The 26821-nt window shown below is 34.8% G+C and overlaps 4 protein-coding genes across 8 annotated transcripts; 2 read left to right on the top strand and 2 right to left on the bottom strand.

Moving 5' to 3' along the window:
* Positions 1 to 1027: 1027 nt before the first annotated feature.
* On the bottom strand, positions 1028 to 7718 carry LOC8260876 (mitogen-activated protein kinase kinase kinase 5). Of its 4 annotated transcripts, none has more exons than XR_001534952.3 (11): positions 6944 to 7716; positions 5154 to 5930; positions 4981 to 5068; positions 4265 to 4327; positions 3998 to 4161; positions 3743 to 3818; positions 3579 to 3638; positions 3368 to 3493; positions 2163 to 2366; positions 1926 to 2026; positions 1028 to 1831 (listed from the first exon to the last, which is right to left on the bottom strand). XR_001534952.3 is itself a non-coding variant. In XM_015716800.3 (10 exons), exons 1-10 carry the CDS (start codon positions 7285 to 7287, stop codon positions 1991 to 1993), a joined length of 1938 nt encoding a protein of 645 aa, XP_015572286.2. In that variant the 5' UTR covers positions 7288 to 7716; the 3' UTR covers positions 1028 to 1990. The 4 variants fall into 4 exon arrangements, 2 of the variants coding, with proteins under 2 accessions (XP_015572286.2, XP_015572293.2); XR_001534953.3 differs by having other exon boundaries at positions 1028 to 1784; positions 6944 to 7715; XM_015716800.3 differs by having other exon boundaries at positions 1028 to 2026.
* A 1019-nt stretch (positions 7719 to 8737) lies between these two features.
* Positions 8738 to 11092, top strand: LOC8260877 (protein OSB1, mitochondrial). The gene is made up of 4 exons (XM_002510232.4): positions 8738 to 9260; positions 9345 to 9483; positions 9750 to 9885; positions 10419 to 11092. The coding sequence occupies exons 1-4, from the start codon at positions 8914 to 8916 to the stop codon at positions 10931 to 10933; spliced, it is 1137 nt and encodes a 378-aa protein (XP_002510278.2). The 5' UTR covers positions 8738 to 8913; the 3' UTR covers positions 10934 to 11092.
* A 4862-nt stretch (positions 11093 to 15954) lies between these two features.
* On the top strand, positions 15955 to 19034 carry LOC8260878 (probable disease resistance protein At4g33300). Its single transcript, XM_002510233.4, has 5 exons — positions 15955 to 16792; positions 16884 to 17287; positions 17382 to 17737; positions 17830 to 18035; positions 18135 to 19034. Exons 1-5 carry the CDS (start codon positions 16099 to 16101, stop codon positions 18944 to 18946), a joined length of 2472 nt encoding a protein of 823 aa, XP_002510279.2. The 5' UTR covers positions 15955 to 16098; the 3' UTR covers positions 18947 to 19034.
* Positions 19035 to 21129: 2095 nt separating this feature from the next.
* Positions 21130 to 26146, bottom strand: LOC8260879 (nucleobase-ascorbate transporter 3). 2 transcript variants are annotated; one of them, XM_002510234.4, is made up of 14 exons: positions 25504 to 26146; positions 24848 to 24945; positions 24591 to 24767; positions 24302 to 24402; positions 24063 to 24138; positions 23920 to 23976; positions 23654 to 23838; positions 23456 to 23552; positions 23115 to 23201; positions 22912 to 22970; positions 22199 to 22290; positions 22032 to 22109; positions 21756 to 21916; positions 21130 to 21479 (listed from the first exon to the last, which is right to left on the bottom strand). In XM_002510234.4, exons 1-14 carry the CDS (start codon positions 25661 to 25663, stop codon positions 21261 to 21263), a joined length of 1647 nt encoding a protein of 548 aa, XP_002510280.1. In that variant the 5' UTR covers positions 25664 to 26146; the 3' UTR covers positions 21130 to 21260. The 2 variants fall into 2 exon arrangements, with proteins under 2 accessions (XP_002510280.1, XP_048226952.1); XM_048370995.1 differs by lacking the exon at positions 25504 to 26146 and adding an exon at positions 25038 to 25461.
* Between the last annotated feature and the right edge of the window lie 675 nt (positions 26147 to 26821).

The following is a 26821-nucleotide window of genomic DNA, read 5'->3' as shown; positions in this document are numbered from 1 at the left end:
CTAATATCTATTTTGCATTTGAAATAAAAAAAATAAAATATTAAAAGGAATAATTTATATATATATATATATATATATATATATATATTGTGGTTAGTCGAAATTTATGAAATTTATAGAATTTATTTACAGATTTAATTTTTTTTATTTTGAGTGAAGTGAAAAATAAATAAGAATTTTATATGGTTAAATTTGTTTAGAATTGATGATAGCTAATAATATATATATAAGTATAATTTTTAAATTAATTTTATGTTAATTTAAAAATATATTTTATAACACTAAAATATTTATGTCAATTTTATTATTTTATTTTATTTTTTATATATTTTTTAAATAAAATAAATTTTTAATAAATTTTAACTAAATATAATATTAATGTTTGATTATTTAAAGACACTTTACTAATAGTAAATATTTTTTCTCATGGACCAAAAGAGTTCCTTAGAAAAAGAGAACATTTCTCCTCATTAGGAAAACTTTCTTTATTGAATGAAAATTTTCCCTCATTAATGGAAAATTTTCCTTATATAAAGAATTTCATCTAGTGGATAGAAAATTTTCTTTTCAAAAGAAAAATCTTCTAACAACGTTTTTTTTTTGTGGATAAAATATTCCAATTTTGAAAAGGATTTTTCATACAATAAAGGAGATTACTCCTTTATGACTATAAGGCTTACTTGCAAAGAATAACTTGTGATGCATGGAGAACTTCCATTTCAGAAAGAAAATTTCTTGTCGTAAGCGGAAGATTTTCCTTCCAAAAGGAAACTATTTTCTCATGGATATAAATAAAGAAATCATTCTCTTTTTTTTTTTTTTCTAAATCAAAATAAAACATTGTCTTTTGATATATAAATTCATAAAAGAGTTTTTATATTTTTTTTATTATTTGACATGATAAAGAATTTATTTAATTTTTAGTGAAAAGCGGACGAGCTTGACAATTAATACATGAAAAAAGAAAGAAAAAAAAATTAAACTTTGTCGATATTAAACATATTACACACCAATACAATAGACTGTATTACATTGCATTCTTCAATGAATAGATCTCACTAAATGGTTTCAAGTCAAAACAACACAACTCAGATTGGGGTACAACGAATATTTAGTTATCATTACATACAGAACTGGTTTGAAAAATTGCAACTAGCTGATACAAGATTTTCTATGTTAGGAATGAATAAAAAATAATGTGGAAAAGATACATGTATTTACAAATTCATCTAAAGTATGTCACCTTCTTTTTTCTTTCTTTCTAATAACACAATAATGAACAATCTATTTCCAGTTCTCCCACTTTTTCCCTTCTGGTGTACTCATTGCTTACTACCCTCGTCCCTTCCATTTGTATTAGGTCTGGCTACAGTGATGAATATGGAAAATCCCCAGCTAATTAGATTTCCAAGTTGAGAAGTCCCCTCAGCATTTTCAAGGCCATAGAAATGAAAAACTCAACCTCCAAGCTCAGGAGATGTGAACCTAAAAGGAGATGAAAATCTCCAATTCATCCTGTCTAACCCAATTGCTCGCTTCTGCCTAGCTGTACGTGAAAGGAACTAGCCTCCATATCAACAACCAATGAAATTCAATTAATTCATTTTTCAAATATGTGGAACTTCCTTTCCATGACTCCTCAACAGAGCCAAAGGATGGTTATTAACAGCAACATGCGGCATGTTGCTCGAAACATTTGAAGAAGAGCTAAAATTATGTAAACCATAAACCACTTTGTGATATGGGAAGGACTTCAACTGGGGACGAAGGAGAGTGATAAGAAGCTGCAGAGCAATTTAATGTTTTGACACAGCTTTGTTAGCTGGTTTCACTGTGACTCAAAACAATTATAATCAAGAAACAAGATCAGATAATTAATGAATCAGAAAATATTTTCTGCAAACGGTGTGTGCAATTCTAGTTACCTATTGTTAGTCAATTTATCATTCATAATCCATGGGCCTGGGGAGGTTGCCATCAAATCAATGTTTTATGCAGCACAATCTCTGGAACTTTGTATTTTTTCCTATAAGGACACGTGAAAAATTAGTATACTACTCATAAACATTCCTAGAGAGCAACATAAATAATTTGGATGAAATCAACTGCAAAAGAATGCCTGTCTGCAGATTGTACACCAATGAATATCATTCAATACTTACCGTGAGATTTTTTAACGATAGTGGGCAGGTCGATAGATTGAGTTCACTTGAATTTCGTAGAAAAGGATGCTCAAGCAGCATACTTGCTGATGGTCTTTCTGCAGGATTTCTTCTAAGGCAACAGCATAGAAAATCTTTTGCCTCTGGAGACATTGCTTCTGGTATAGGTGGAGTCTTATTCAAAGCCTTGAACATTGCTTGAGGCTGATATACGAAAGATAATTAGGCAACCAAACAGATGGAATAGATAAACTCACGAGCGTGCACACCATTTTTAATGGAAATTTCAAAATGAAACATGCAAAGGGAGGCAAATATGATGAGAAGACCTAGTTGAAGAAAGAAGATGCATAAGCATCTATTTCTTTTTGAATGCTTTCAGAACATAAAAATGAATCAAGAATCAACTCACCACCCCAGGGTATGAAGCAAAATGGAAAACCAATATATTTAGAGGTTCATCTTAAAGGTGGGCTGATAATATCGAGCAAGGAAATAAGTTATTTTCAATCAGTAGTGTAAAATAGTAAACTTCTTATTGATTTCCTGCAACTTGGCTCTTGCTAATAGACTTTACCACCTAACACACTTTTGTTAGATGTGTAAAAGAGTTCTTCAGTTCTTCAAGAACAAATAAATGTATTCTACCATTAGTTATAATATAATAGCAAGAAAGATGAAAACTCCAGGGTTGAGTGGGCACTGGAAAAACTTTCAATGATTTCCAGTTACCTCAGAGGCTTAGCAGTGTAATACAAGTCTTCTCCTTTTTCCTACTAATCAGTGTTAGATTCTGAAGAAGGAATTTCTTTCAAAAAAATAGCTCACAATATCAAAATCAGTCAAGAAACATTAGTTTTATTTGATTGAGCTACTTGGAGTAGAAAGCCAATTCAGCCAGGGAATCCATTGGATTTGGATTAAATTGTCTGGTCAAAAGATTTTGCACATCATCTATAGACTCCAGTATATTTTCTCAATGTTAAACCCTCAATGCATGCGAGAGAAGTAGTCTATAAATTGGCTCAGAGATCTTAAGAGTTGAGGAAGATCTCAAGTTACAAAGCAACTTCAGTCCTTGACAGGAGAATAGTTCGGCATTCCCGAATCAGAGAGGTACAATAAAAGGAGTCCTAACAATATGTATTTGACAAATTTCCTATGTTAAATAAGTAAATGAGAATAGATCTTTGTTATGAGCTTACCCCTTCAAGCTCGCCCCAGGGAGGTTTACCAGTAAACATTTCAATGATGGTACAACCCAAGCTCCATATATCAACAGCCAAAGCAAGATCAGGATTAGCATTATTCTGCATCACAGCTTGTATGACCTGAAAGAAAAATGTAAACCAGTTTAAACAATGTTTAAAAATGCACCTTCAAGGAAGTTAAGGTAAATATCTTAACATGGCATACCTCTGGAGCCATCCAATGTGGACTGCCTTTCAAAGACAATTCATATGATAGTCCACTAAGCTGAGCACGAGTAAAACATTAAATAAAATTTAAATTAACTACACTGAACAATCTAGTATAGAACAATCCAAGCAGCCATTCGAAGATATCTAAAAAGAACTCACATGTTTTGCCATTCCAAAATCAGCTAACTTAACGATGCCTGATGAATTAACAAGCAAATTTGCTCCTTTAATATCCCTGCAAAGCAAAATTCTCTAAATCATTAAAACTCAATGCTTTTGGGGAAAGCTAAACTTTGTGACAAATAAGGTATCAAGTTTTTACTAATTTCATAAAGTCAACAAATCATTGATTACAGATAAATAAGTGACCTAGAACTTCTTTTTTAATTTTCACTTCCGTTACAGATCATTTACCTGTGTATTGTCTTTTTACTGTGCAAATAAGCCAATCCAGAGAGAATATGGCGGGTAAAATTACGGACTATAGATTCTGTCATAGCTCCACAATGTTCACGGACATATTTGCTGATTGAACCAGGATAAACATACTCCAAATATATGTAAAAGTGATCATCAACCTGAACATAAAACAAAGCTCTCTAGGTCAATTAAGCTTGCCAAGTTTTATGAGCAGTTAGATTCAAAAAAATATAACTTCAAAAGAACAAGAAGAATACTCACTATCTCACAGCTATAATACTGCACTATATTTGGATGCTCTAGATGTTGGAGGAGTCTAATCTCCTACAGACAGCACAAAATAAATTCATGATGTAGCTAATTAAATCCTCAGTAAATGTGATTCACATGACTTCTGCATTTTCCTTGATGTAATAATTGGAAGGATTTAGAGGGTGAACTAAAATTTCTAAGCAACGCCGTATCAAAGAAATAGAAAATGCTTATTGATTCATTAACCATCAGAAAAGAAATGTTCTCATAAAGCTAGGACAGGAAGAGGTACTCCAGTAGCATTCTACATTAATTAATTTGATCCAATAAAAGTCAGAATAAATAAAAAAATCTAATGATAAGCATAAAAGGATCATGAATTCATGCTTTATAATCCTCCTAAGACTCTTTGAAGTGCCACAGCAAGTGAATCAGGTAACAATGACACTGTTTAGCATAAGATAAAGCTCCTAGCAGAAAATGGAATCGAACTGACCAGCAAACTCAGACAACTTACCCAGCATCCAGGTTCTTAATTTTTAATCAGACCCACTAGAAGCATTAACTGAAAAGTAAAACTGCCCAGTATAGATAGTTAGGCCCTTATGCAAAAATCTGGACCTTCCCTACTAGTAGGAAACAAATTTCAACCATTTCCCAGTGTCACCGTCTCCAGGTTTTCACACAATGACTTAAATGCCTCATAAAAAAACTCTTAAAGATACCTGCTCTAGCTGCTTTATGCATTCAACAGATTTGGAGTCACCAGGGATAATATCAACTTCCTTCATTGCACATAAAGCTCCAGTCTCTCTGTAGCATATAAGCAACCGAGTATTATTCACTGCAGAGAAATTCAAGAAAGAAGGCATAAGAAAGCTTCTAAACACATGCATACCGGTTGGTTCCAACATAAACACTTCCATATGTACCACGTCCAATAAGTTTTCCTTTCAGCCACTGAGTTTTCCTCAATGATACATTTGGCTTCTCAATTGTGTGATGGAGAATAGCTGGTGGTGATGGAATAAATGACTGTGGCGATGCTGCTCCAGGAGGAAGGGGCAATGGGTGAGCACTAAACTGACTATTAGTCTCAGGCCATTCCTTTGATTTCCCCACAAACATTTTATTATGCAATTGAAATGAAAATTTATGGGGAGGTTTCTTGTTTGGTGTCGGACTTTGCTGTGATGGATAGATTGCAGAACGATCTAGACCATTCCCAGTTTTCACTAATGATTTTCGTGAAGTATGACCAGCATGCCTGCCTAAGTCTGGAACCTCTCTAGCCACAAAAGATGGTAAAAAGTCTATAGTGTAAGATCTTTGAGGGCTAACATTTGGGCTTGAGAAACCACTTGTTGGAGCGCTCCTGGGAGAATCAATCCAACTCAACTTGTAATTAACACATTCAATATTTAAATCATTCAATTGTCCCTTACAACAAGTTTTTGAACATTTAGTCGAGTCGGCAGCATTGAAGGTAGTAGAAAACTCTCCTGCATTTGATCTCCGTGGACTAACCAGAGGACTTGATGGAGCACTTCGTGGAGCAATGTTTAGTCTTAAACCGTGATTAGCAGTATCGACATTAGGATCTTGAGGAGAGAATCTCCATTGAAAATTGCTTGAACCTGTGGCAGAATTTATATCAACCTGATCCGCACTATTCCTAAGAATCCATAGAGAAAAACCAGAAAGCGAGATTAATACGGGGACATAAAAATACATGAAAAGCGTACAGTGCCGTTTAACTTTTTCATATAAGAGTTGCTATAATTTTTTTTAGTGATCTTTTAGTACCATAACAATTATATTGTTAGCATTTTTTATTCAAAATTATTAAGACTGCTAAATTAAATTTCTAATAAAATTGGATAGCTGCAAATTCGTCTTATGAAATAGATATCGAAATATAAAATTTTTTAGTTTTATTATATTATTTAAAATTTATGAAAATTAATTAGAATTAAGAAGAAAATTAAATTATAAAATTATTTTTTTCTTTTTAATTTTTCTCTTCAAACTCTATATAGAGATTAAAATTTGGATGAAAGCTAAATTGGAAAGGAGTAGAAGGGTGATAGAATCACAATCAATTAATACTAAATGAATGAATTATAATTATTTAATTAATGAAATTAATAAATTTAAATATAAATTATTAATATTTTAATTTTTAAAATATTAGAATATATAATATAAAAAAAAAAAAATCGAAACCTCTTAGATTGAACCATATAATCAAATTTTATAGTTTCCCAAGATACCTATCCGGAAATGTTACAATTAGGTCTTATTAGTTTTCTATCAAATTAACACCCAAGCACTTCATAATTCACAGCATAAAATTATCAAAAAGACAAGGAGTTAAAAGAGAACTGTGTGTCTTGGGATAATCAATCACATGAATTAATTATCAGTGATATTTCACGTTTAAATCATCTAGAAATTGTTCGTTCAAGTTACAAGTTAAGGTTGACCAGACATAGGAAATGCTAATAACAAGTCAAATATATCTACTAATGCTTTAGATTCCATGATTCATCTATTTACCATCAGTTCTTATATAATAGTGTTAGATTTTATTTTATTTAAAAAAATTGCCAAAATCAGCCGAGCTTTAGATTTTAAAAAATATAATAAAATGTAACTGATTTTAGCAATTCGTTAATTATTGATTACCTTCTCAACAGATAGATGGGGCGTTCTTCTGGCGATGCAGGAACAGCATGACCTGGAATGAAACCAAATGGTTCCGGTCTCCTAGTGAAATGCGATTCAGGAAGCGGCAACGGTTGAGGCAAGGCAGGGGAGGAGGAGGAGGAGGAGCACGGAGGAGAGCGAGGCTTTCTGGCGGAATCAGGTGAAGCAGGAGGCGAATTCAAACGATCTTGAGAGAACTGCAAGCCAAGATCCTGCTGAGTTTCGTGCCTGATCTTCCTTTGCCGCGTCAACCTCTTAGTATTATTTGCAGAAACAGGAGGAGAAGACGGCGAAGAGGAAGAAGTTTTTGGAAAGTAAAGCATCTGAGAGTTTTGGGAGAGAAAAAATAAACTTGAATTGCTGTTGCTGTTGTTACTGAAGGCTTCATGAGAAAGGAAATGAGATCACCGGTGGTGGTTGTTGATTTTCTTGCATTAGGAAGTAGCCTCGGTTACTTCTTAGTTCTTGCTTCGCTTACTTCAAAACATAAATACTAAAATTTTCTAAGGTTTGAATTTGTTTCAGTCAACACTGAAGGATTGAGACCTTTCGAATTTATCTGACCCCATAAAAATGCACTTCTTTTTAAGCTCTCAGGCCGAGTTTTTCTTTTTTACTTTTGCCCAACTAACAATCATTCTTCTACTTCTTCTTCTAGTTTTATAAAGGGCAAAGAAATAAAGAAAATTCAAAAACGGGTTTCTGTTGGAGAACTGGGAGTCAGAAACACGACGTTAGCTTCTTTAAGAGAGCTGCGAGGTCAATACGTGACTCACGCGTGGTGGAAAGTGGAAACCGCCGCCAGTGTAGAAATATATTCTTTTTTTTTTTTTTTACTAAAATAATTAGGACACTAACTATGTTTCACCTTTAGCAGAAAAAACTATATTATTAATGGATAAATCTTTTCTTTCTAGAAAAGGAAAATTCTTATTCAATTTATAAAATGAAAAGGAGAAAAAAGGAAAATAAATCCATCATTATATGGAATAGCATTAGCAGAAAGTAAAGGCTGACAAATAAAAATCTACGGTGCACCGTGTGCGTACGGCAGAAGTACATATTTACAGGGTGTTTTTTGCTACTTCATTGTTTCCACACTACATTGAACATTCAAACAGTTGAGCAATTACAAAGATTATATATTTTATATAATACTAATAAAAGGAAGAAAAGGATCGCAGATAGACTAATGTTGTCGCTGGTTTTACAGCTAATGGACGAGGGTCCTTGTGAATATAGCAGCAAGTGGTATTTTGTTTGGCAGTGGATGAGTGTCGGTTAGTAAATTTATCTGCATGTATAGCGTTGACGCCGAGAGAAAGAGCCTCTACTTTTTAGCCGTCTCGCCGGTGGGTGAAATGGGGACATAAATTCCTTGTTTGGATTCTGGCGATTATTTGCATGTGATTGTTGGGAATCTAAATCCAGCGCAGTAGTGGTAGCGGAATGCCCATTTTGTTTTGATAATATTACCATTAATTAATTGAACCATACAATTGTCTGTCTTCTCTTCTCTAGATTCTGTGCTGTGACAAAATTTTAGATTCATCTCCACCCATTATACTAGTACTATAAATAAACGAGCAAACTTTCAGTAATTACGCAGCACAACCACGTATAAAACACAGATTGATTGTGGACGGACTAAAACACTTCGATCTAAGTTTTAAACCATTCGCATAAAACTTGGGCTAGTAAGGCCCATTATATCCTTTACAATGGTCTAAACTTGGGCCTAGAACTTGGACGCATACGGGGGGTGACCGTGCGTGACACTTGGACTTGTCTTAAACCCTAATCCTTTTCTTTTTCTTTTCACTTACCAAAGAATATCATGCACACCACCGGCTTAATATTCCCGCCAGAAAATCAAATCAGTCTCGCCGGAAATATCCACTGGTTACCAGACCATCGACATCTCCAATTACCAACTACACTCCGGATGCATGAAAAAGGCGTATTTATATAATTTCGGATCCCAAATTAGAAACCTTCCCCAATTTTCACTTCGAAGACTCGCTTCATTCTCTTCATGTTCAGCTGCAACCCCTGAATCACCTAGTTTCTCTACCGAAGAAGATGAAGTTAAACAAGGCGGCAGCGCCGTTTATCGACACGTTCTCCGACACCAGCGGCCGGCCTCCATAAGATGCAAACCTGAGCTGTATAATTCTGTCAGCTTTATCGGACGCGTTGATCGGCCACTAGAGATTTACAAGACAAAAGGTGACACCTTTGGGGCTTATACTTTTATTGAAGTGAGAAATCCTAGTGATCCAAATCGCACGTTTAGGTTAGTTTCCGCTTGAACTTCACTATTTGGTAACTTGTAAATTTCGAAATTTAATAAAGATTTTTAGAATTTTTGTGTGAACAGGATGCGTGTGGAGATGTGGAATGATGTGGCAAAAACGGGTATCCAACATCTGAAGCAAAATGATGATATATATGTTTCAGGTTGTTTAGGGTCTTATGAAATGCCTGATAAGAATGGAAATCTCGTATCAATTTACAAGGTGCATAACCGTGCTTACTGCGAAAAGCTGCTTTATTTCTGATTCCTGAAATAGTCTTTGAATTTTAAATACTGTATAGATTATAAAATTAGGCAGCGGTTTAGTTATCTCTTTGTATGCTAAGTGATGGGAATGCACACCAGACTTCTCTCTTTTACCGAGTGTACACTGAGACACGAAGCAAACACATCTGCATATTGACTTTTCTCTTCGCACGAGTATATTTAAGATTGGGGCAGTATTATGATTTTTATTGCTTTTTGCAGGTTAATGTGAAAGAATTGTGTTATGTCGCACAACATGATCAACACTCAACTGCCCAAAAAACTGAATCAAAGGCCTGCCAAGTATCAGATGAATTGCAATTAAAGGCTAGCAAAAAATCAGAAGAACAATCGGGAGGTATGTTTTTTCATTACTTGCCGAAGTATGTTTAAAAGTGTCTCTATGTTTAAAAGTGTCTCTCTTGTCTGTCTTCGGGTGAAGTTACTGCTAGGATTTCAAGCTAGTAAATACTTTGCATAGCAACTGACATAACAGATAGGTTTAGATGGGTGGGATTGAAATTTGAGATCTTAGAAGGGCCTTAGCATTTTAAGAAGATAATTATAGTTATTTTTTGCAATTTCATGGTTTCACGATCCTTGTGCGCAGGACCATTAACTTAAAACCTATGCGTATCAGAAATGTGTCACTTGACACGCTATTGTGAGAGTTGTAAATTTACAATGTGGAGAAACTATTCCCTTTAATTGTTCAATTATATTAGCATATCCTGCTAGATTAGGCCAAATTGCACAAAGCGAATCTATGAGGATCAATATTGCTGCTCTATTAGATGGTTTTTACATTGTAATTACCTTTCACTGAATGATTTTCAGTTTTTCCTATTCTTTCATTCTTATCTATGTATATTTTTAATGCAACATATTTAGATGGAAATAATATGGAGAATTACAAAAACCGCCTTGACTTGTGGCAACTGTTTTTCTGCAAGCCGTGTGAGTGGTGGGATAAGAGGAAGAGTAAACAAAATCCAGAGTTGCCAGATTTTAAGCACAAGTACAATGGTGAAAATCTTTGGTTGAGACCAGATGACCCACCATGGGTCAAAAGACATCTCCAATTGCTTGACATGGAAATAGCTAAACAAAGGCAAGCAAATGGTGTAGGCAAATCTGGCATGATGAGGTACAGTAATCGTCATCACTTATGGCAAGTCTTTTTCAGCAACCCACATGAATGGTGGGATAACAGAAAAAATAAGACAAACAGACGGTCACCAGATTTTAAGCACAAGGACACAGGTGAAGCCCTTTGGATAATGCGGGATGATCCACCATGGGTCAAAAGACAGCTTAAACTTCTTGATTTCATAATGGCAGAACAATGCGTAAGGGAAAAAGTTGGTTCTGGTTCTCGGCTATCTGAATGGATATTTGATGCCTAGGAACTAATCTGGAGTTAAAGTGTAGGATAGGTACTTGCTTGCTCTTGCCTCCTGCTGGCTTGTATAAGATTTTTAATGAATATTTGAGGTACAACGAATATCTGTAGAACTGATGTATATAAGCACTGAAAATTGAACTAGAATGAGATTTTTTTATAACATAATCTAACAATGTATGATGGAATGTGAATACAGAGTTGTTGCTTTTCCTTGCAAGCAAATCTGCATAAATGGAAAATGAAGGCCATTTGGGAATATTCTAGAAATCCATCGATCTCTTCCAATAAGGTTTCTACTAAGCTAAATTTTTGAAGAATCTAGTTGTGAGCCAGTTTTCTCCCGTGAACATACAGAGTTATGCAGGGCTGAGCTATTAACTAGCCTCTTTACCAGGGGATTGGTCCTAATTAACAGCTTGATTACCATGACTTGACGAATTGAAATGCAAACAGAAAAGAGTTGAAAAAAGAGTAATATTTTGTAGAAGCCATCTTGCTAAAATACCGAGCATATGGAAGATTCGTTTGTTTCTTGGCCAATTCATCTATAAGCCCTGTATTAGCATCTCAAGTACTCCTTTTGGATTTGTTTTGATGTCATGGCTATGCAAGGGTTTCTTAAGTTTCTGCTTTCGAGGAGGAATGGATAGAGAAGGAAAAACTAGGGTTTGGGTGGATTAAGCAAAAGATTGAAGGCCCTTCCAGAGTGAGGCTCTGTGGTCAGGTTTGTTCATTTTAGCAGGGTTGTTCATCTTCAAACTTTGTGAAAATGGGCTCCAACCCGCAACCTTAATGTTTTTATGCCGCTAAGCTAAGCCAATGAAATTGGATTGTCTCTGCTCAATCAATCCATGATATTCCACTGCAGAAGTTGCTAGTATAGTGTGTCAACCAATTTTTGTTCTGTCATGACTCGGCTAATGTTCTAATTGGTGTAAAACATGCATATAAGGATCTGCCTCTGGAACTTGCAAGAGTGTTGAATTGGATTGCCTGAAAAAGACCGTCAACTGAGAGAGAATCACCCACAAAATGACTTACCAAGTCAGATACATGAACGAGCTCACTCAGGTTGTTTTCATACACAACGCAATTTACGGTAATATAATTGATCACTTCAAGCGACACCCTCACGTTCCAAAGTCCATGATGAGGTAATGGTCTAAGCTGACCTAAGCTAAGATTCTCAATTTTTTGGTTCAAAACATCAACAAACTAAATTATACGATAGGGTATCAAAACAATAAGATTATTGATTTTGTTTCTCTCTTAATGTGTCACACTACTAGTTATTTTTATTTAGTATTCAAAGTTTAAATTCTAAATTTTAAGTAAGGTCAAAAATATGTTTATTATTTTATCTACATATTTTTAGTACCGCTAGTTTTTTTAACTTGAAGAAAAATAGACGTCTATGGAGTGGGACCGTGGTACGTTATACAGGGGTAGAGCAACTTTTTATATGTGTCATATCTATTTATTACAAAAAAAAAAACCGAACTCATAAATTAATATTTTTAATAAATTCCTTACTTCCCAAGTATAAAATGAAGACTAGTTAAAATGGCATAATCTTATTGGATAACATAACAGATTAGGATAAAGGTAAGAATGTATCAATTAAGCATGTGAGCACGGACTCTTGTCTCTGCAACAGTCGCTAACAGGAAAGAGAAAAAGGAGGCCGTGCTAAACAAGTTCATGAGGGTAAAATGGTCATTTAGCGAGTCAATGGGAGCCCTCATATGTCGCTGGCACTGCGCTGCCAAACTTTTTGTCCCCACTTCTGAAAAATGGCCATCCATCCTCCAATTTTTGTTTGGTCAATAATTTTGACTTTTTTTTTTTTTTTTTTTTGTGTATCCATAATTGCACATTATACTCTCAATGTTTGTGCAAGTGCCACGTTACAGTTACACAGACGTCAGTCTCTCTTATCTCAGCTTTTTATTTTACTTTTGGTGATCGGATCAACAGAAAGAGGGATGATGTTACTAATCAACTACATATATAATTGAACAGTGGACTCATTAGCAAAAAACAAGTAAAGACAAAAAAAAGAATTTACAGTAGTCGAGATATTAACCCTTCTGTCTTTCGTAAATCTGCACAGTTAATCTCCCTTTTAATTATGTATGCTATTCCATCAATTGTTAAATGCACGTATAAATTGTATAATAATAAGCATAATATCACTCTGTATAATAGGGCTGGCAAATGACTAACTTAATCTACTATAATGCTCATAATCTCATTTATATCAACAATTACGAACTGCATAATAAGCTTTTTATACAGTAATCTGCGACCTTAAACAGAAGGAAAATGGATCGGCACTTTTCTTTTCTTAATGGAAAAGAAGAGAACAAAACTCTCCATACAAAATAACAACTTGAGAAAGGGAAAACATATATTAAATAGCCACCAAATTGAGGGAGATGGATTAACAACAAGCATCTAATACGTGTACACATTGAGTAATAAAAGAGATTGATGATCGAGTAGGCAGTCTATGTGATGCTGGGTGGCTTAAAGTATTAATAATAATAAGATATCCAAAATACACGTGATGCTTTGATAAAGAGTTGGTTGTACTGTTGGAATCCAAAAGTTTTGAAGCTTACTGTCTCTTCCTATATTGGCTGTCTATTTATCACTTGTCCCCTAAGAATATAGAGTTAAATTTACAAATTTTAAAGTATATACTGCTTCCTTCTCAAATTTTAATTCACTTTTTTAATTGTTACTTTAGTAATTAACTGTTAAAAATATTCTTCATTAGTTAATACAAGTATTGTTACACATGTAATTACTATCTGTAAGGAGTTATAAATTGACCAATTTTATAACAACAGAAACTAAGTACTTTTGAAGTCAAATCTTAAAGGGTATGTAAGAAACATAACAAAAAGGAGGACAAAGAAACAGTTTTTTTTTTTTCTTCTTTTTTTTTTATAAAAAAAACTAAACTAAAGACACCCCTAATTTGAATCTGTCAATCCTAAATTGGCTCAAAGAGCTCTGACCATCTCAAATAGTAAAAAAAACTAACTCATTTATAATTATATGTTAGTTGGATGAAAAAAGAATTATGAGTTAATTATCTTCAGCATTTGAAACTATTATCCAGTAAAATTTCCAGTTTCCAATTAGTTAGAAGGAGACAAAAAATGACTCAATATGTTCTCTTCAAACAGACTGTTCGTCAATTTGGTTGTTGATACGTGACATTCATAATACAGTTAACTTCTTGTTTGTTTATATTAAACAAAAGCAATTCAGCTAATATGTTCAAATGTTGTCTCTAATTTGAAATCTGGAACGCAAAAGCAATAATTTCAGATGAATGCGAGAGACTTGAAGTTTGGTCGCCCTTCGTTGTGATGTGGAAGAGTCAAGAGGTACTCATGACTCCTGAATTGAAATAACACATGGATGGCTAAATTCAGAATTATTAAATTTAGCCCATTGAATTTGACTCGATCATCTAACTTATTATTTCCTGTCTTTTTATGTCACTAAAGTTTGATCAATGTGCAAACTCGGAGAAAATCTTTATTTCCTGTTATTCCATATTAATATGCAACAAATCATTTAATTTACTTTTAAATGTAATTTTTTTTTGAAATTCAGCTTTTTAAATTAAAATAAATTAAAAATATTGAATTTAGCTGAATTGCACAATTATTTGGAAAATAATCAAAGACAAACGTTAACTGTTTTATGCTATTTTATAATAAATGCTCAAATGAACTTTTTTTTCCCTACCCTTTATATATTAAAATTGTAAAAAAGAAAAAAAAAAAAGAGAGAGAAAAAGAGTTTCAATCAACTTGTTGGCATTGATTGGCATCATTGATTATTATTCAAGAAGGAAAAATTTATATTTTAAGTAGGATTAACTTCTCGGCCTTTACATTTTGCATGGCTGGAGCGAATCTAAGAAAAAAAAAGTCAATTGAAGGTAAATTAGTTTTAGTTGTGTTTGGCAAAGAAATTAAAAGAAATAATTCTCTTTAGAAGTTGAATTTAAGTACATTCTAATTTGGAGTGTAAGAAATTCTGATTGATAGAAAGAAAATAAAATATAATTAGTTATTCTTTTTGTTTCTATAATTATAATAAAATTAATTAATTCTCCTTCATTTATTATAATAGAATTTTTTTATGTAATTAAATATTTAATTTTGTTTTTTCTTTAACTTCCTTCAAAATATTCTTTTTCTTAGCTTAGTTCTTATTCTTTAGATAAACTCCAGAAATTGAGATGAACCGTTCTCTACAATGATGCTATACAAATAGTAAAGTTCGTGAGATTGTATTAATTCCAGATACACATAATGTTATTGTTTATATTTAAGGCAGAATAGAGCAAAGAAAACTTGTGTACGCAACTCTTGCTATATAAAGTCAATATATGTTCCCTTTTTTTTCTTTAGGAATTCCTTTTACTGATTTTAAATCAATTACTGTTAATTCTTTCATTAAATATTTCAATGAACTGAAAATTTGAGAATTGTAAAGAAAGTAAAGCACCAGCCTTCACTGCAGTATCCAAAATTAAAAGTCGGTGCAACAGAGACAGCCAAGAATTAAACAAAATGGTGTGTATGTGTCTTTTCAATATCAAGTTGGTGGATACGACTTGGCGTGCTAATGGAAGAAAAAAAATGAAAGAAACTTTAGATTACTGGTAATAGCTTCCACTACATCAGCATCTTCAAATGGGTTTTTATTTAAAATAGGAAATCTGTTTAATTAAAGGCATAGAATGTATTTATTTGTACTAATAAATAATTAAGGGCTTATCTGCTCTCTCTCTAATCGTTAGGGACTTATTCGTATCTTTTCTCTAGAAGGAATTCATTTTATTTCAAACGTTAAATAACGGAAACTAAAAGAATAGGAACTCATTAACTTGCTCAGTTAATTAAAAAATAATTTGTCTCTTAATTATCATTGACAGTGAAGCTGATTTTTATTTATTTATTATATTTTCTAATTCTCCTACAATCAGAATCAGAGTAAGCGAGAGGCTTTTAAAGCCTTTGTGTCAGTAGAAAATATCGGACCCAGTCTCCCACTACCTTCGTCTTTTTATCTTGCTTCAGCTCAGAGCGCATAAGCATAACAATAAGCGAAACTCACCCGCCACAGCCAACGGCGATGGGAGTAACAGACTTCTTCGCCGGCGAGATTGCCGTGGAGCTTCTAAAAATGCTAGTAACAATATCACGCAAATCTTTACTGTGTAAAACAAGCGCCGACTCCTTAATAACCAACATCAATAGTCTCCTCCCGATCATTCAAGAAATTAAACACTCAGGCGTAGAACTTCCCGCTCTCCGCCAAGGCCAACTAGACCGTGTCTCCGAGACTCTCCGTGAAGGCCATGAGCTTGCCAACAAGGTCCTCAGGTCCAACCGATGGAATGCATACAAGAACCTTCAGCTTGCAAGAAAGATGGAGAAGTTGGAAAAAAATGTTTCAATGTTTGTTAAGGGACCTATGCAAGCACATGTATTGGCTGACGTTCATCATTTGAGGTTTGATACTGCAGAAAGATTTGATAGGCTTGAAGGGTCTGCGAGGAGACTGGAACAAAGGCTTGGAGCTATGACAATTGGGGTAGCAAGTGGTGGGTGGATTGAGGAAGCTGTGAAGAGAGCTGAAGTTGAGGAAGAGAGGTGGGAGGGCAGTTTAGTAAATTTGCTTGGTGTTGGCATGGAGGTGGGCAAGAGAAAAGTTAAAGAGATGGTTATTGGGAGAGATGATTTAGGTGTTATTGGGATTTGTGGGATTGGTGGCTCTGGAAAAACTACTTTGGTTAATGAAGTTTGTAGAGATAATCAAGTTAGAGGTAAGTTGTTGTTCTTGTTATTAAGATTGGTTATTTTTGTTTTAGAATTTTATGCAGTTTTCTAATTGACTACGTTTATTACAATTTTCAGGTTACTTTCAGAATAGAATTTTGTTTCTGACAGTATCACAGTCTCCAAATGTGGAGCAATTAAGGGCAAAAGTTTGGAGATTTGTTTCAGGAAGTGATGATGTGGATAGGGGTGTTAATGATCTCATGCCAAGCTGGAATCCCCCGAAGTTTGAATGGAGATTTGGATCTCGAATGTTGGTTGTTTTAGATGATGTTTGGTCACTTTCTGTTCTTGAGCAGTTAACTTTTAAGGCAGCTGGATGCAAGACACTTGTGGTTTCACGATTCAAATTCCCAAGTGTCACCAATGCTAGTTATGAAGTAGAACTGTTGAGGGGGGAGGAAGCAATATCCTTGTTCTGCCTCTCTGCTTTTGGGCAAACATCCATTCCTCTTGCTGCTGATGCCAATCTGGTCAAGCAGGTAATGTTAAACCTCCTCTCTGTGCGTGTGTATTGTTTCATTACCAAGTGATATTGAGTGATAATCCTGCTGACAAAATTTTCTTGGTTGATAGATCGTGAATGAGTGTAAAGGGCTTCCCTTAGCTCTCAAAGTGATTGGATGTGCACTAAGGGGCCAACCTGAAATGTATTGGGCAAGTGCAAAGAAGAGATTATTGAGGGGGGAACCTATTTGTGAGTCCCATGAAAACAAGTTGCTAGATAGGATGGCCCTTAGCATTAAATTCTTGCCTAAAAAAGTTAGGGAATGCTTCTTGGATTTGAGTTGCTTTCCTGAAGACAAGAAGATCCCTCTTGATGTTCTCATCAATATGTGGGTTGAGATACGTGATCTTGATCCGGAGGAAGCTTTTGCTATCCTTGTTGAGCTTTCAGACAAGAATCTTCTCACTTTGGTGAAGGATGCAAGGTAATTTTTCATCATACTAATTAAATCTAGCTAGGATGATGTTGTTTAGATAAATTGCTCATCTAAATTCCTTTGATTTGTTAATTTTGCAGAGCTGGAGATCTGTATAGCAGTTACTATGACATCTCTGTTACTCAACATGATGTGTTGCGGGATCTTGCTATATATTTGGCCAATCGAGGTAATGTAAATGAGCGCAGTCGATTACTTATGCCGAGAAGAGATTCGGAAACTCCAAAAGAATGGGACAGAAATGCTCATCTGCCATTTAATGCTCAGATTGTTTCACTTCATACAGGTATCTATCTCCCTTTTCTTGTTTGCTTCGCTTTAAACAATGCTTAACCGGTGCAATTGAAATTAATGATGTGATGTTTGTATTGATTCTGATGTATAGGTGAAATGAGAGAAATGGACTGGTTGAAGATGGAGTTCCCCAAGGCTGAGGTTCTCATGGTAAACTTCTCAGCAAATGAGTATTTCCTGCCTCCTTTCATCGAAAACATGCCAAAACTTAGGGCATTGATTGTGATAAATCACAGTACACGAAATGCTACACTCCATAACTTTTCAGCTTTTTCTAATTTGGCCAACTTGAGGAGCCTTTGGCTTGAAAAAGTTTCCATTAAGCAGTTGACGGAATCTACCATCCCATTGAGAAGTTTGCGTAAAATATCTCTCATCCTATGCAAAATCAATAACAGCCTTGATCAGGTTGAGATCTTTCCTTCCCTCTCAGAACTTACAATTGACCATTGCGACGATTTGATCAAGCTGCCTCCTAGCATTTCTAGGATGCAATCACTGAGAATTCTTAGTATAACCAATTGCCACAATCTCCAAGAACTCCTTCCCAACTTAGGTAACCTGAAATGCCTACAAATTTTGAGGTTCTATGCTTGTCCAATTCTGAAGATGCTTCCGTCAAGCATATGTGAGCTAACATGGTTGAAGTACCTAGACATTTCTCAGTGTGTTAATCTAAAACGTCTTCCTGAGAACATTGGTAAATTGTCAAGCTTGGAGAAGATTGACATGAGGGAATGCTCACGGATTTGGAGTCTACCACAATCTGTTGTGTCCTTAGAGTCTTTACGCTGCGTAATTTGTGATGAAGAGGCTTCTTGGTTATGGAAGGATGCGGGAAAGGACAATGTTCATGTTCAGGTTGCTGAAAAACACTTTGGTATAGACTGGCTTGATGAATGAGCAAGTCCTGTATTACTGTCTATACTTCTGTGGAAATTAGTGTAAATAATTCTTTGTCCAATAGAAGAAAATAAAGTTAGTTCTGATAGATTCATTCTATGCTTTTGCTTTTGAGTTTTCCAAATTAAACGACGATAGGCAGGAAGTTAAGCTTGTTACTTCTGGAACTAAGCAACTATTTTCTCGTGGGGGGAACGGAAAGAAGAAAAAGGATGGGTGAAGAAGTTCGTCTGAATAGCAATCAACTTTGGAAAATGTGCTTGGAATTAACAAGCAGCAAGCTTTGCTTGGAACAGAATTGCGACTCAAATTAGTTACTACCTAATCAAGAAGCCCATAATTAAACTATGCACGAATAATCTTTATAAACTGGTACTAGATCTTAAGAATGATATAAAAAAGCATTGTTAACCAAGGAGGGGATAACTCTCTTCATTCATCCCAATCTATATTGAGTTTGTGGGATGCTGTAATATTTGAATTATTGGAGGGAGACAAGTGTGTGGTCAAATTTATATTTGATTATAATCAACCATAATAATACGGTCAATTCTCCTTGCATCGTGTTTAGATTGGCTGATTTAAGCCTCTTCCTTTCAAATCTGCCTTCCTAATACTCTGATGTACTAAGCTAATTGTTTATCGAATAGAAAAAAATTACCGAAGAATGTCCAAGAAAATTAAAGTTATTGTATCATTTTCCAAAAGAAGTAGTGGCGATAATCATAGAAGAAGAAGATAATAGGACGCACCGTACGAGTGACAGGCGGCTAGGGATCATAAGTGGACAAATAAAACACAGAAGCAGGGCAGCCATCCTAGATGGACTTTTATATATTTTAATCTAAAATATTTATAAATACATTAAAATTTTTAAATATTCAACAATATTTTGAATTACCTCTTGCCATATCAGACAATTTTCTGGTGGTTATATATTTTGGTTGATATTTTTATAATAAGGGTAAAAATAGAAAAAATAATATGAAGGGGGAGTCATATCATATGTATATCAAATTTCAAATTTGTATTTGTGTCCGAATCTCGTTTCTCCGATCTGTGGGTCCGCCCACTGCCTAATTCGAGCAATGTCCATGTAAGAAAGCGAGGCAAGAGATAACGAGATGCGTGTGGACCCCACCTCAGTCGCTGACTCGGATGGGTAATAATGGGCCGGCCTAGTCAAAGGTGCCGCTTCTTTCCTGAGGTCAAGTTCTCGGCTTTTCTAGCTTTTGCTTTCCCCATTACGAAGATTTCGATTCAGCTCCCATTGATATTATTATTACTGGTACCTCTTCTGTCCTGTGATTTATTATTATTTATTTTATTTAAAATCAGAATATTAATAATATTATTATATATTTAAACAAAGTTTAATACACAGACAACTATCATAATTAGATTTTTTTTAACATGTCATAATATTTGTATCATTTTTTTTATTAATACTCATTAAGCTTAATTTTCATGTACAATAATATTTATGCATTTTTGTTAGAGATTACCAACGTTGATTTTGTTGTGTCATGAGAGGACATAAACTTGTATGTTATACCTGAAATATAAATATTACTAAATTTTCAATATGATTAGACTGTTGGTAAATAGAAGTGTAGTTTTAAAAAAATAATGCAATTCCTAATGTTCTTACATGTTTATAAAATAGGTTGGATATAGATCAAACTTTCAGTGAAGTCCAACGTGTGTGTGTATATAGATTTTCTTTTTCTTCACAGAAATACATCCCAATTATATCAAACTAATAACCTTTTACTTTTCAAAAATAATCCAAAAATGGCAGTAGCAAATATTGAAAAACACTTTCCTCCATAAGTTCAAGGTACAAGACTGGCCATCACATATGCTCTTTTAAGTTGCGCCCACACTTGGCACAAGCAGCATATACACATGGCTTCACCTTTGGACTTTCATTTTTCACATTGCTTCTTCGACTTTTAAGGTTTTTATTTTTTTATAATAAGGTTTTTTAATTAAAATATTTCTTATCTACTCCGGAAACCGATAAGTTATTGCATGATTATGATCCACCTCCACGGATTTGGCCAAGAACTGTCCTAAAAGGATGAACAGCCTGCTCAGTGCTAACTAAAATTGTCAAGTTAAGAGACTAAGAAGAAGACGATAAGGAACTTGGCCAACCTGCCAGTGGTTAAGATTTTACCTGAACAAAACAAATATTTTACCTGATAGCTAGTGGTTAAAATTTTGTCCAACAACTTACAAAGGCCTCATCATGCATATTAACATGAAATTTGCTCGTTGTATAGCCACTATACAAGTAGGTAAACTGTATTTAGAGAAATCTAGAGGGTAACCACTCGTTTATCCTGAGGGGCAGACTGTAAAACTCCTCCGTTCTAACATCCCCTTTCCGGTGCTGGAAAGGTTTCCACCATGGAAGTCCTCTGTCGTTGGTCGTATGCCTTGCATCAAGCGTGCTATCAAGCACAGTTCCGACGGTCATTGCCACAGTTGGAGGTGATGAGAATATTGTGTTCAATATGTCATTAAACTGCACATTTAGAGGATATACATCAGATCATTTTCACATTCCATAATTCATGTATCATCCACTTTTTCAGTGGATGCTCTCTTGTTTTTTACTGAGAAAAAATGGGGTGGGGGCGGCGAGGGGGATATGGATCTGACTAAGATATTGATGTTTTGTATTGATAATTCTAAAACATGATTGGGTGGATGAACAGCAAAAAAAGGAATCAAATGATGTCCAAAAAAGAAAAAGTTAGAAAAGACAAAAAGACAAAGCATGTCCCTTTATGCAACTTACCCATCCACCATCTGTTCTAACTGGCCCATGCCCATCTATGGTGGTGTTACTGGCAAAATATTGAGGAATAGATATCCCAAGGAACAAAGACAAGCCCAAGATGTAGTGATTTCTCATGGAGTTATTGTTAGAGAACTGTATAAATGAAATCCCAATAGCAGCTGCGGAGAAGAAAAAAGATAACAAATTACCGTTAGAAAACTACTGATATCACGTCACACATAACTGTAAGGTGTAACAAAGTAGATTCTCTAGAATGATGACAGAATCACTCACCAACAATGCCAAATAGAACACAGTATATGGCAGCAAATATTGTCAGAGGAATAGAAGCAAAAAAGGCACCAAACTTCCCTGGAAGATGCGAGGTAACAGGGTCAAACATAAATTTACAAACCTAGGTAAAAGAGTACAGAGTTTATGAGGAATGAAAAGGGACAAACCAAATATGGAGAAAAAGATCATGAAAGCAGTTGAAATCTGCACTACTCTTCGGCTACCAATGTTTGTCATTCCAAGAAGGCCAACATTTTCACTGCAATACCATTCAGATAACACAATAAACAAATCTCTACATTACAGTCATTTGTGAATTTCAGCCAGTAGTTAACATTACAACTTCTTCTCAAGTTACATAATTCCCCTATCAGTTAGCAGCATTCTATAAGACAAACTAATTATAGAAATATTTTCCATGAGGCTATGAATAGCAAGTCATAGGTTTTGAGTTGGTACTTAATCTGCCAAGTAAAATTACTAGGAAGTCAGTTCTACTTAAATTGTTTGTGCAATTATCAGCTGTGGACATACAAATATCATAAATCGCAGAACGACATTCAGCTTCCTTTTCACACAAGTATTAGTCTCTTACTTGAGAATTGCAGACTACACAAGCTGCAATGTTTAATGTTAAAACTTTTCCACTAGAAGGTCATCATCCTAAGCGTAATCATCTTTCTCAGCTAATATGATACTGCACTTTTGATGGAACATAACATTGGGAACAGTTGAGCCTTGTCCAAGGTGCAGGTGTTGGATATGTAACATTAAAACTAATAGTACCCAAAAATAAAGTGGGGCTCTGCTACATTGCTAGGAAACCTTACGTTGAGCTAGAATGGAAACAGAAAATAAACAAAAAGAATTTCTTCCTTACACAGATACAGTATTGCCAACAGCAGCACCAAAAATTCCTTCAAGCAGCATTCCAACACCCTATATTGTAGAAAGAGAAAAAGAGAAAATCATATCTTCAACTTCTACAATAGAAAAGCTTTATGAGTACTTCATTCCAGCATAATTTATAGAGAAATAGCTTGCAGGAGAATAAAAGGAGTGCACAGCAATAAAAAGCTTAACCTGCAGACCAATGCTTCTGGTGAGGACATGTGCTGGAGGGTGTGTAGCACCCGAAAGCCTTGCTGCTGCAAAATATGCTCCGGTGGACTGCATCACAAGTTTATCAAGTGATTAGGAGGTAAATACCCAAACAGCAAATTTCATTCTCTATTGAAAAGGAAAAAAGTTAAAAATTAAAAAAGATAAAAAGAGTGTTAGAGAATTGAAGTCCATGCATAGCAAGAAACTTTAAATTATTTGAGGACAGGGTAAAACTTAGGCAACTTTAATTGATATCGGTTAAAAGTTTTCAAAATGCATCAAGATTGATAAAGCAGGGTTTTCTAGGTTAGTGGCTGAACCTCTGCAGATGAAACAAGTGCTGCTCCCATCATTCCAAAGACATGGCTTGCTCTAAATATAGGAGCACCCCACTGAAAAGGGTATGGGACTCTAACCCTTGGAAAAGAATCAAATAATGTGTTATACAAATGATGAATGAAATCAAGAAGGTATCGAGTGAATTAAGCCAGCAAAGAGACAGATCATCTCTACAATACCATGGAGCAGATGATATCAGAAAAGATCGATCTGTGCGACAGCTAATTTTTGTTTGTTGTCGGACATTGTTGTAAGCACCAGAAACAGTGAGGATGGCAGCAAAAGCCCATACAATTCCAACACAGAAGAGCAAGCCAAACCTCTCAAGTACAGGGCGAGTCCTTGGATGGAGATGCTTCAAATACTATAGGCAAATTAAAGGCTCTGTTACCATCACATGAAATACACTTTTTGTAGTGAACTAGACATTTTCAAGATAAACTACCTGGCACATGACCAATAAAATGAGCATAGGCAACCCAACCTCCACACAATTAGCAAGCTGCAACAAATGCTTAGTGTTAGAACCGATTCTTACTGTTAGTTTCCAACAGCAACAAATGCTGTAATTGGCCAAAATGATTTTACCATTGGGAAGCCCCTCATGAACAGACCAAGACCCACCACAGAAACTACTGGTACTATAACAATGGGACTGAATAACCTGAAAGATTAAAGCAAAATATTAGGAATCTTTCTGTTTTTCAAAAATAAAGGAGCTGCTAAGTTCCAAACTTAGACCAGAACCCACAGTTCTGAGGAAGACTTGGAATAATAAGAACTAAAAATGATGAAATGGAAAAAGTTCATGCTTGGAATTAGGTTACCTTGTCAAATTGCCCCATGCGAAACTAAACCCGAGGATGATGTTGACAAAGGAAGAAACTATTAGTGATCCTTGAATGGTCCTCATAGTGTGGATAAACCTCTGCAACCACCCGCATCATTTCAATCAAATTTCTTTTGGAGAATTATCAAGAACATTAAACCAGTGTTGGTGGAAAACAGAAAGGCCAGCTGGTTCACATTGGTCAATCCAAATTTTGGAATCTGCTACAACTTGCAAATTAACGGAAGAATGAATATTAGTTAATATATCAGTTTTATACTACATACATCATGTTCATCTGCAAAGGTCTCATCAGACAAGTCCTTTATGATTGACAACACTGGTATGGTGAATGCAACTGAAGCGCTCATCACAGTCGGAAGCCTTGATCCGATGAATGTTTGAATCAGTGTATTCAATCCCGCCATAAATAGCAGTGTCTGAATCACGCGAGCTTTATCACCCTATTCACAGAAATACCAAATTGAAATAAACAGATATTTGTGGTCCATCAATCTGTTATTCATATGGTGAAACAACTTACATGGTCTCCGCCCATTTGAGGCACAAGATTACTGGCAATCAAGACTATAGTTCCAAGCATCACAATATAGTGTTGAAAAGCTAGTAAAGTAGTCTCAGCTGAAAATTTTTAAATCAGGAATCAGTAAAAGATTGCAAAGAACCAAGTTCAAATTCTTTAAAAATCTCTTTCAGAGATTTGGAAAACCCACTTGAAAGGCAATGATTCAACCTGGAAATGTCAGTAAATGCACGTTTGAGATGGTTCATCTATACGGCCAAGATAACATATTTGGTCTAGTATACAAATAGTGTTGAATCAGCTAAAGCTAAAGGATCTACTTCAACCAATGGGAGAAAGTTTCAAAATTTAAAATAGAATCAGAATCCAGTATATAATAATCATTAGAAAAAACAGATAAGTAGAGCATATTATCAACTCCAACCCTCAATCCTATCAAAAAGACTATAACTTTGGATAAATTAGATATCTTTTTATGCTATACTAGATTTTAAAAAATATCCTCCTTACAGCCTCAACTTTCACCAGCTTTTTTTTCTTCTTTATGTCAGGATTAAATAGTTAGATAAATAAAATTATATTTATATATTAATTAAGTAAACCGCAGGAAGGGTATCATCAAGAAATCAAAAATACAGTGACAGAGAAAGACTAACGCCAAGAAGGATTGGAATGGATGCAGTACTGAAGCTGCTGGAGTTGCTCAGCCGGAGTCCAAGTAGGACCCCTTGAAACTCCAAGAGATGGAGGTGGAGGTGGTGGTGCAGCCGCAGCTTGCGGTGGAGGTGGCTGGTGGTTGTGGGCTGTTTCCCCCATTTACTATTATTATTTCTTGTTTGCCTTTTGTTGTCACTCTTCCACTATCCCTTAATAGATAAAACTTAAAACTATATACCTTAGAAAGACTCTTCTTTTGTCTATATCTCAATCAAGGGAGAAAAAGAAAAGGAAAAACATTTCAAAAGCTGTAGTAAAACACCGACAGAAAAAAAGAGCCAGTATCGCCACAACAAGTGATCGAAACCAGAAAGAAAATGAAAATAAAAGAAGATAAAGATACAGTAAAGATAAAGAAATGAAGAAATAAAAGAAAAGGAAATGATCAAGTTTATTGGAAATAAATTAAGAAGCTTTTGAAGAAGAAAAGGAGAAAAGATTAAAATTGAATCAGTAAGAAACTGAGAGAGGAGAGAGAAAGGAGTTTAGAGTTGAGTTAAGGTTGTCGTGTAATGAGAATCATAAAACATAAACATTTACGATAACGTATGGGCAGAAGAACGCGTGGGCTTTCAGTTTCAGCTGTTTCGAGGAGCTTGCAGCTTGTAAAACTTGCAACTTTTTCTCTTCTTCCAAGTTTAGCTTTCTTACTTCCTTTTATTCACTATTCTGCCCTTCTTTTCAGACAGGTAAGTAACACTATTTTAATGACTTTCTCCCTTTTTTTAATAATTGGTGCTGCTTCATTCCTCATTTAATTTCATTGGCATGACAAAGTTATTCACATTTTAATTGTTCATTTTGTGTAATCACAGTGCACATGCCAATTAGGTAGCATGCACCCATGAGGATTTGGTGCAGTCAATGCGATTATTAATGGGTAATTAGGAACTTGTTATCTGTAAACAAAAAATAAATCAAGTCTTCCATCCTAATAAAACTAAAGTTTTCTTTCTCTGTTTTTGGTTCCTCTTCTCCAATTTCCGAAAGACCAAAACCAACAATATTATAATTCCACATCAGAGCCTTGGTCCAAAAGCAAGTTTGCCATGTGGCCCATTGTAGATATTTGGAGGACTTGGACACTTTTGAAAAACAATGAAATCAATCATGATGAAGAAGGCAATTAGATTCTACTTGATGAATGATCTTTTTTCTTTTCTTTTGAATGAGTAATTTTGCAGTTGTATCATTGCTATTTAAACCTGTCTTTAATGAACTTGATGGTGCATGATTGCAATGAAACAAAAGAGCTAG

This window comes from Ricinus communis, chromosome 2 (assembly GCF_019578655.1).
Source record: "Ricinus communis isolate WT05 ecotype wild-type chromosome 2, ASM1957865v1, whole genome shotgun sequence".
In the NCBI taxonomy this organism is placed as follows: Eukaryota; Viridiplantae; Streptophyta; class Magnoliopsida; order Malpighiales; family Euphorbiaceae; genus Ricinus; species Ricinus communis.
The sequence above is the reverse complement of the archived record's forward strand: the minus strand, read 5'-3'. Positions and strand labels throughout refer to the sequence as shown.

Excerpts from the sequence above, each read along its gene's own strand:
- LOC8260877 (XM_002510232.4), top strand. The coding sequence starts at position 8,914 with ATGAAAAAGGCGTATTTATATAATTTCGGATCCCAAATTAGAAACCTT. Across the intron at positions 9,261-9,344 it reads GATCCAAATCGCACGTTTAG|GATGCGTGTGGAGATGTGGA; the intron begins GTTAGTTTCCGC and ends TTGTGTGAACAG. Across the intron at positions 9,484-9,749 it reads ATCTCGTATCAATTTACAAG|GTTAATGTGAAAGAATTGTG; the intron begins GTGCATAACCGT and ends TGCTTTTTGCAG.
- LOC8260876 (XM_015716800.3), bottom strand. The coding sequence starts at position 7,287 with ATGCTTTACTTTCCAAAAACTTCTTCCTCTTCGCCGTCTTCTCCTCCT. Across the intron at positions 4,162-4,264 it reads AGTATTATAGCTGTGAGATA|GTTGATGATCACTTTTACAT; the intron begins GTGAGTATTCTT and ends TTTTATGTTCAG. Across the intron at positions 3,639-3,742 it reads ATTTTGGAATGGCAAAACAT|CTTAGTGGACTATCATATGA; the intron begins GTGAGTTCTTTT and ends ACTCGTGCTCAG.
- LOC8260879 (XM_002510234.4), bottom strand. The coding sequence starts at position 25,663 with ATGGGGGAAACAGCCCACAACCACCAGCCACCTCCACCGCAAGCTGCG. Across the intron at positions 23,977-24,062 it reads TCATGAGGGGCTTCCCAATG|CTTGCTAATTGTGTGGAGGT; the intron begins GTAAAATCATTT and ends CATTTGTTGCAG. Across the intron at positions 23,202-23,455 it reads CACTTGTTTCATCTGCAGAG|TCCACCGGAGCATATTTTGC; the intron begins GTTCAGCCACTA and ends CTTGTGATGCAG.
- LOC8260878 (XM_002510233.4), top strand. The coding sequence starts at position 16,099 with ATGGGAGTAACAGACTTCTTCGCCGGCGAGATTGCCGTGGAGCTTCTA. Across the intron at positions 17,288-17,381 it reads ATGCCAATCTGGTCAAGCAG|ATCGTGAATGAGTGTAAAGG; the intron begins GTAATGTTAAAC and ends CTTGGTTGATAG. Across the intron at positions 18,036-18,134 it reads GATTGTTTCACTTCATACAG|GTGAAATGAGAGAAATGGAC; the intron begins GTATCTATCTCC and ends TCTGATGTATAG.